This window comes from Drosophila willistoni, chromosome 3R (assembly GCF_018902025.1).
Source record: "Drosophila willistoni isolate 14030-0811.24 chromosome 3R, UCI_dwil_1.1, whole genome shotgun sequence".
NCBI classification, from domain to species: Eukaryota; Metazoa; Arthropoda; class Insecta; order Diptera; family Drosophilidae; genus Drosophila; species Drosophila willistoni.
In genome coordinates this window covers 18,681,811-18,691,353 of record NC_061086.1, presented here as the reverse complement: position 1 = coordinate 18,691,353, position 9,543 = coordinate 18,681,811, and the positions used below count along the sequence as shown (strand labels likewise).

General features: G+C 37.7%; 2 protein-coding genes across 2 annotated transcripts; one reads left to right on the top strand and one right to left on the bottom strand.

Annotated features, from left to right (window-relative positions):
- Positions 1–1,494: 1,494 nt before the first annotated feature.
- LOC6646851 (beta-arrestin-1) lies at positions 1,495–6,299 on the bottom strand. Its single transcript, XM_002070589.4, has 2 exons — positions 5,415–6,299; positions 1,495–2,683 (listed from the first exon to the last, which is right to left on the bottom strand). Exons 1-2 carry the CDS (start codon positions 6,040–6,042, stop codon positions 1,824–1,826), a joined length of 1,488 nt encoding a protein of 495 aa, XP_002070625.1. The 5' UTR covers positions 6,043–6,299; the 3' UTR covers positions 1,495–1,823.
- A 921-nt stretch (positions 6,300–7,220) lies between these two features.
- Positions 7,221–9,543, top strand: LOC6646852 (DNA-binding protein modulo). Its single transcript, XM_002070590.4, has 4 exons — positions 7,221–7,580; positions 7,659–8,064; positions 8,136–8,870; positions 8,997–9,543. Exons 1-4 carry the CDS (start codon positions 7,356–7,358, stop codon positions 9,350–9,352), a joined length of 1,722 nt encoding a protein of 573 aa, XP_002070626.2. The 5' UTR covers positions 7,221–7,355; the 3' UTR covers positions 9,353–9,543.

Below are 9,543 nucleotides of genomic sequence, written 5' to 3'. Positions count from 1 at the left end.
TCATTTCGTTTGCCAAATTTCGTTTCACAATGCCAATTCAGTTAACCTTTTCTATATGTATATAGATAGATATACACATATATAGTGTATATATTAGCTGATTTTAAGACACAGAACAACATTCGATTTAGTGAAGCTTTTCCGCATAATTTTAGATAGATAGATATAAATTTCGATTCGTTTTGCTTACAATAATTTCAATTTATTTCATTTGTTGTGGTTGTTGCTGCTCTACTGTTGTTGTTTATAACAACAATTTATTGATTTCTTGTTGTTTTTGTTTTTATGTTTTCTTATTCAGTTTGTAATTTTACATTTAACTTATTCATCATTACATTTAGTCATACATATGTATGAATATTTATCTGTTTATTTGTTGTATTTAACTAAAAGTGTGGGTGTGTATGTGTGTGTGTGTTGTTCTGTATGTGTTTGGGTGCAAGTGTGTGTGTGTGTATGAACTTACACAAACTTATTTTCATTTAAAGCTTGTCAAACATTGCAAATTAAATAAAAGAAAAAAAAAACTTGTCTAAAGAAAATATGAATAATCGATCTTGTTGTCAATTACGATTCGTTATTCAAATCTTAATGCTTAAATCAAGTATTTCTTTATATAAAGCCGATGCATAAAGTCTATGAGACACTCTATAGATCAGTAGATCTATTTGATCTTGTATTATATCCAGAACTATCGGGTTTCATTCAGTGACTCCTTTTTTAATTCCTTTGCTAAATCTAAATCTTTATAGGCAAATAATAATCATCAATTTGTTAGATATAATTAAAGCAGATAATGAATTTGATGTGCTGCTTTCATTAGCTCTACCTGAGCAGAAAATAATTTTAGACTGGTTCTATATAGTCATCTAAATATAAACAATTATTAGCCAATAGTATTTATATTATTTTGAACCTTTTTCGAATCGTATTTGAAAATAATCTCAATTCTTATTTTCTTCTCTTGTTTCTTTAACTAAATTATTTGCTTACTAACAAAGTTTTGCGCGTTGATTAACAAATTTGAGCTTTATCAAAAGAATAAAACAAAAAAAAAAACAAAACAAAAAGTAATATATATATAAAAATTAATGGCATAAATTATTTGAATTGAATTCTTGTGCATTAATCAACTGTTGCAGGCTTGTTTAACTTGTGTGTGGGTCTGTTTGTCTGTGTGTGTGTGTGTGTGTTTGGTTTGTGTATTAAGTGTTTGTGTTTATGTTTTTTTTTTTTTGGTGTGTATTTGTTAAACAATTTCACATTTTAAAATTCGTACACTTCCAGCTTAAACACTATTAGATACTAGAACGTATGGCCTACACGTAGTTAAAGTATGTATATCAATAGCTACATATGTATTTATATATATATATGTATATATATGTAACTATTTATTATTTGTGGCTATTGTATAAAAAAACTTTACACTTAACACATCTGCGCGTTTACATCGATCGTTATCATACAAAATGCCATAACTAAACATATACATATACGTATCTATATATATATATATTCCGAGCTGTTTCCCCTATCGATTTGTAGGACTGCGCAAAAACTTGGAATTGTTTAAATGTTGGTCAAATTATCGAAAATAGGTATATAAAAAAAGAAATTTTTCTTGCAAAAGTTATTTGCCGACATTACAAATCGATATGGTTTACAATTCGGATATATCTTTCTGTTGGATTTTTTGTTTTTATTTGTTTCTTTAAATTGGACATCAAAATGTTGGTTGTGCATCCTATTGATGGTATTTTCGTCGCCGCGAAAACAAAGTGTGGATAAAGATGGAGTTGTTTTAGGGGGGGGGGGGGCGTTTAGGCCTCCGTTTCGGCACCCTTGAGACGCAATCGAGCAAAATCCTCGAAAATAATATCATCGTCTTGCGCCTCATCATCGTCCAGCTGTATGAGATTGGTGGTTGTAGGCACATCTGTGGGCGCCTGTTGGGCTGCTCCTCCGCCTGCTGCACCGCCGCCCGTTTCATTGCCATCGCCCAAATTGAGCAAAGGCGCTGCCAAACTTGCCCTTGGCGATCTTTCACCCAGCAAGGGATGCTCCTCCTCTTCGGGCTTTGGATGCATTAGCGTAAATGGCAATTCGGCCACCAAATCGCCACCCAGCAGCGGTGAACTGATCAATAACTTAACCTTGACTTTATAGTGCACCATTATGCCTAGACTTTCACGCTGAGCTGGATTGGTGATCAGTGTACTGGACGCCAGATTTGTATCCTCATGCTTTAGCTGACCATCCAGAGCCAATCCCCATTTATCCTTATTGTTGGCCAGCAGGGGGCATAGCTCAAAGACTTTGGATAGCGTAAAACCCGGTGCCACCGTGCAACCATCCTCGGATTCAATCTCAGCCACCACAGACTTGTATTGGGCCGTCGAGAAGAGGCAAATGTCGGCAAATTGTCGCACACAGACCTTAATTTTCTTAACCGTGCGATTGGAATTATTGGCCACATGAACATTCACCGATATCTTCTCGCCATGATGATATAGCTCCTTATCCAGGCTAGCTTCCAAATGTATTTTATTTGGTTTCATCATAAACTCCTTGCTGACCTCTATCGAGGGCTGTTCACCGGCCTTGGATGGTGCATACATAACCTTCCTTATGGTTAATCTCACCGAGTTGCGTTTGTGTGGTTTGTCCTCGACATGCTCACCTAAAGACGGAAATTTCCATAATTAGTAATGGCAATTCAACAAGTTGAGTAATAATCCAACAAATATCTACACATATGACGTAATGAATGAAAGTGACTTTGTTTTGGGGGTGTGTCAAGCCAGTGCGTCATAGACAGATGACTCTTTCTTTCTCCCCCTCCCTCACTCTCTCAGCTGGTCTGGTCTGCTCGTCTTTCTGAGGCTGCGGCCATAGCAACGCAATGAGTCACTCAGTCACTTAGTCGTCAGTCCGTCAGTCAGTCACTCCAGTTATCAACTCAATGAATAAATTCCATAAATGTTTTAAAAATGACGTTCCCTATGACTTGGGAATTTGGGTTATGTGCTAAATATAAACTCGATCATGAAAAGCCAAAAGGAAAGCCACTGGCAAACATTTAAGAATTTCAGAATTATTTTTAATGCAATGAGCTTTCCATTTCTTTGTGGAGCTCATAAATCGTTCGTTCCCTTCTGGAATGATGGTTGACTTGGTGGGATTAAATGGTGGGTAAGGAAGGACGGGGGTCGGGTATACAGCTTAATTGTTTATGTGGAAAACATGGCAGCAATGGCAGAAGCAGCGCCTCAGACAAGCACATTAAATAAACAAATCAACAAAACAGAAGACGAGCCAAGTAAATAAAATATCTTGCCAAAAGTAAGTAGCAGATCAGTTCAGAGGTGAAGGAGAAGCAGAGACTTTTCCACCCCATCCCACATCTACTCTCATCATTTATGCGAACAACACTATATTTTTGTAGCTTTTCTAAAGAAATTATATCTACTACATATGTCCATATATATAAACATTTATGGGGAATGTATCTATATAGTAGATACATACATATATGTGTATCTATAATGTATACGTATTACGTTCATTCAATTCAATGCATTTTTGCCTCATTTTTTTATATTTTTTGAATGGCCCACCCAAAACGCCAATTGGATTTGGGTTTTCTTTTCATTAATCTCTTTATGGCAATGCGCGCCAGATAAGATACAACAACAAATGGCCACAGTGGTCACAAATATCAAGAAAACCTTTAATATACTTTGTATTTTAAATTAATTTTGTGCTAATTTAATTACTTTAATTATTTATAAGATAATTATTTCTATAATTGTTTATTATTAGCTTTCTGTGAGAATAAAAAACAAAAAGGAGATCGCATCAAGAAATTGTGGATAAAATTTGCTTTGTCATGATTTCGCTCTCAGTTTTTGTTTTCAATACTTAAGTTTAATCATGTCTGATGATGCGATTGCAAAGATTTTAATCGATCTGTATAAGTTACATAAATCTTATTCAGTCTTTACTCGAATAGAAGATTTGAAATTAAAAACTTTAGGGATAGACAAAGAAGGAATATTCTTTTTAACACTTTCAATATAGTCAAAGTTCAAGATTTATTCCTGGAAACGTTAAGGTCTACAGTAAGGGATTTAAATTCATTCATAGCGTTTTTTACTATAAAAGTCTTTTTCAAAATTCACCAGTTTATTGAGAATTATTGAGGTTCTTAAGCTAGCAGCTATTGGTTATTCTATAAATATAAAATCCTAATTAAGAATATAAAACAGTAGCACTTAGGTTTAGATTAACATGTCGTAAAAAGTATATAGTATGCAGTTCTCAATGGTTTTCAAAAACAATCTGAGTGAAATTCCTAAAAAAAACTGATAACTTACTTCTTAAAACATATATGTATAAGCTAATAAGCGATAGTGAAATCAGATGAAAAATCAAATTAAGCATATACATAAATAGCTCATTTCTAAACAGAGAAAGCTATTTCACAAGAATTTCCGATAGTAAAAAAAACCTTTGACTGGCTGAACTGTAACCTCGGACAAAGATTCCTAATACGATTGGAATTTCTCTTGAAATTTTTTTTTAAAGTTTTTTTGGGGTAAAAGTGACCACTGTACTGTGCTCGAAAGCATACGTCAACATTGCCGGGGTAATAAAACCACCAAAAATTAACGTACAAAAGCAAAGTCAAAGCCAAATAGATGATAGCCAGCACACCAATGGAGTGCTCCTCCTCTTTTGTCTCTCTCCCTATCTCTGCTTCCCCTGGAGCTGGCAGCAAGCAAGATAACCACATACAAATGGAAGCACTTGGTGGGTTGTTGAGGGAGGGGTGTAGGGAGGGAGGAGTAGGCAGGCGGGCGCTTTTGGCCAAGTGCGCGTGCGAAAAGCAAATATGCGCGCATAACTCCCATAAATCGCAGCAAAAAATAAAATGTTATTGTTCGTTATTTTTTATTGCAAAATTGGGAAAATCAAAGTTTTTTAGGTAGTGAGTAAAAAAGCTTATTTAAGCGAAAAATAAAATTAACAGAAGGTATTTAATTTTTCCAAGAATCACATTTCGAAAGGGTAGACAAAAACAAGGGAGAGAGAGGCGAGGAGAACGCAGCGCATAAAGACAACTGCGACGCGGCGCCTAATTAAAGCAACAACAACAACAATGTCGAATTCCAATTAGAAGCGTCGAATTCCAATTAGGTGGACGCTGCGTCATCAAACTACAATGACATTTTGCGCAGTCCGCGACGTAGCCCCCGGACCCGGGGATTAATTAACCCGCGTGACACACACACATACACTCAGTCACATACACACACACACCAGATGGAGATACAGATACATCAATGATTTTGACTTTGAATCAAGTCACAGCCCCCAATATGGTCATTCCATATGGTCCCATCACTTACCCACAAATGCTTTCAGCTCATAGTCAACGCCACAGGATTTACCCACATCTCCTGGTGCCGGTTGCAATGACACCGATGCTGGACAATAGGGTGGAACTTCGAAATAAAATGGATGAGCATTTGGTCCCAGTTTCTTGATCAGACGCTCCTGCAATCGTGTCATTGGTCGATCCAGCTGCATGGGTGGATAGATTTGTTCGTGGGCCAAATATAAGTCCTTGCGAAATGTTAAACCCAATACATCCAAATCCTCGCGACCATAACGAAAGGCAGCCAACACTTGGCCAAACACTTTGCGCTCCTTCACATACTCGGGATCGATGAATACAACACCATCAATGGGATCCACATGGGTGACATGATCAACAAAATCACGTTTACCCAAATATACGGTGATTTTGCCATTCGATGAGCTCTTCTTGAAGACCCGTGTGGCCTGTCGCCGGGAACTGGCATCGCCGCCCCCGTCATCTAATCCACCACCACCGCCAGCACCACCACCACCTGCTATAACGCCTATCTTACTGGCAGTTGCCTGTGATTGTTGTGCGCCGCTACCATTTCCATTGCCATTGCCTGTTGTTTCTCCAGTACCAGATCCTGCCGCACCCGCACCGTTTGTGTTCATTTTCTGTTTTGAGTCGTCTTCCTCGTCTTCGTCGTCGTTGTGGTCGTCGTCCTTTGGCTGCGTCGTTGTGTTGTTGTTGTTGCTGCTACTGATAATCCCTATCTCTCTCGCACACACGCACACAAGCCAAGCCAACAGCACACACTCTACTCTCTTTGTTTTATAAAGAACTTTTAATTTTTTTCAATGAATTCCAAAAATTTAGTATTTCTAAAGTGCAAAATTCGCCCGAGCGAAATGAATTCTGATTGGACATTCGCCATAAAAATTGGCCCTCTCGCCGTACCTTTTTGCGCTCTCGCCGCACCCAGTGTGACCATTAAATTTTTAAACAAACTGTATGTACATTTAAATTTAAGTACATGTTTTATAAAAATTTATAGGTGTTTTTTAGGTGTTTGTCGATATAGCGAAAATGCTTGGTTAGAAAAGAAATGCACAAATTATATATATTCCAATTTTATTTTTTTTTTATGTGTATCTGGGCAGCATTATTGTATTGCGGTGAATTTCACATTCTTTGTATTGTGGTAAATTTCACATTCTTTGTGTTGTGGTGACTTTAAAAATGAAAAGAGATGGTTCGAGAGCATCGATAATTCGATAACCGTTGCGACATTGGCGCTTCAATTTAAAATATAAAATAGCAGAAGAAACAATAAAGCATTGAGCGTTAAACGAAAGTGGCAATATTTAGAAGTTTTTATTTCAGCAGAAAAATTCAATATAAGTGCGAAACATCTTCCATGTGATAAATAGAGTTGTCGTTTGCCATTTGGTATTAGACAAACAATTGTTTGTAGCAGTTTGTTAGGTCAGTTCCATTGCAGTAGCCAAATACAATAAAAGGGATCAGTTCGTTTAACATTGATCTGGTCTTTTCATTGTTGTTCAGGCTAGTTTTGCATCCACCCACTTAATTCAAGCGGCATAATCCACATCATGTCAATATTGTCAACAATAATCCAATATTCACATACAAAGAAGAAGAAGTAAGAATTGTTCAATGTATTCAAACAGGTACACGAGTTTTACCTACACAGTATGCGCTCACTTAATCACATTTGAGTTCTGCCGAATGTGTCCCATTTTGAGAATGCATCTTTTATGTAACCTGCCTGAGTGAGTACTCAATTTGAGCTCTCTTCTCTGCGCTGGTCACACTTGGTGCCGTCATTTTCTTTCCACGTGCGTTTCTTTAGAATATTTTACCGCAAACCACGCGTTGTTGAGTCTCTCTCTTCTCGCAGCCAAACTCGGTTTATACTATTTAGTTGTGCATCAATTACTTGCTTTTTAAATAAATTAACAATATGGCACTTAAGAAAGTAGCAGCAGCTTCCAAGCAGGTGAAAAAGCAGCCGGTTGCCAAGCCCAACAAACGCGGCCCCAAAGCCAAGGCTTTGGATGAGGAGGTGGTGGCCACACAGACGCCAACCAAAAAGGGCAAAAAGCAACCAATTCCACAAGCGGAACCCAGTGATGAGGAATCCGAAGCCAGTGAGGAAGAAAATGGTGTCGAGGGAAGTGACTCCGAGGTTAGTATTAATATTTTCCAAGTGTGGCAAACACACAAAAATCTTAACAAACCGCGTGTTTTTTTTTTTTTTTCTTAGGGCGAGGATGAGGGGCAAAATGGTTTGATTGATTCTCAAGCTGAGGAGGATGATGATGAGGAAGACGAGGATGATGATGATGGTGAGGCTAATGTTACTAAGCCAATCGCTGCCAGCGATGATGATGAATCCGAGTCGGATGATGATGAGGACGAAGATGACGAGGAGGAGCCTGGTGAAATTAAGCCAGGCAAAGTAACTCAGAAAGCCGATTCGGATGATGAGGCTCCTGTTGAGGCACCGATTGCCAAAAAAGAAAAGAAAGTAGCCAAGAAGGAGACAGAGTCCAAAGAGGAAGAAGATGAAACCAATGTCAAAAAGGGCGGAATTCCCAGAATTAAAATTTCCCGTATACCTAGAGATACACCCAAGAACCAAATTGTCTTTGTCAGTAACTTCCCAGCTGGTAAGGATTATTTATAAAAATGTAATTTTCAGTACTCTAATTGCAATTTTTTCATTTCATTTCTTCTATAGAATTCAAGCATATCGATTTGGTTGCCTTGTTCACCAAGTTCGGACCTATCTCGGTGGTCAATCGTATAAAGACTCATTCGGGTACTACTATCGTGCAAATTGCATTCGAGACACCCGAAGGAGCTGATGCCGCTGTGGACGCCCAGCCAAAGGCTTTAACCCTTAATGACAATGTGTTGGTCGTATCTCGTCCATTCACCAGAAAGGAAACGAATGCCCTAACCGTTGTTGTTGGCCTATTCGGGCCTTTGACCACCAAGACAGATTTGCATGAATACTTTTCCAAATGCGGTGAAATTAATTGTATCAATATGTCTCAGAATCGTACCAATCCCACGGCATATGTCCGTTTCGAGGCTGCCGAATCGAAAGAAAATGCTCTGAAATTGCACGGCACTGAACTGAATAATCGTTTTATTACGGTGAAGGACGAGGCGGACAAGAAGGTGACCAAAACGTCAGAATGTACCATTACCGTCGAGAATCCAAACAAACTTGAGTCCTACAATTCTAATACTGTTGAGAAGATATTCAAGAAATACGGCGAGTTGGCTGGCTTCGAACTGCTCTGCACGGCATCGATATTCGCCTTTGTTACCTACAAAGAAGCCGCTAGTGCCGAGAAAGCCAAAAATGCTTTAAATAATAAGACGGTTGGCGATCTTGAATTGAAAATTTCGAATTATGTTCATCAGACCTCGGCACGTACCATTTTGGTTAAAAATTTGGCCTATGGTAAGCTTAAACCGTTTCATTATCTGGCCCGCTTAACTTATTTAAATTCCTAAATTCAATTTTAGATAATAGATATTTTAACATATTTACCATTTTATACTTATATTTTATTTACTTGTTTCTTAGGAGTTTCTGAAGACGATTTGAAGACCTTGTTCGGCAAATCCGGTGAAATCGAGAGCATTCAAATAAGTAACTTTTCGGCACAAATCAAATTTAAAACCGATGACGGTTTTTGCAAATCTTTCCTTCTCAATGATCTTGAGGTGGCCAATCAGCCGATTTTCATTGAACCGCACTCCTTGAACAAGTCTAGATGGATGAGACAGACCAGGCCTGAAACTAACAACGCGTTTTCCCAAAATAAATTCAATAAATTTGGCAACAGCAATGGCAACCATTACAATAAGCGTCCGGCGCCAAACCATGGTGGTGGAAGAGGTGGAATGGCCAATATGTTCAAAAAGGCCAGGAAATTTTAATAAGTTTTTGTTTTAGAGATTAACAAACAAACGTATAAAACTACATACATACATATATAATATATACATACATATATTACGTTGCCAATGCAAATTATGGAAAATGCATCGGTCCAGTTTTAGTTTCTAAGTCTTTTGCTGTATTTGAATAATTTACAACATGCAAATTAAACAGAAAATCAAATGCTAAA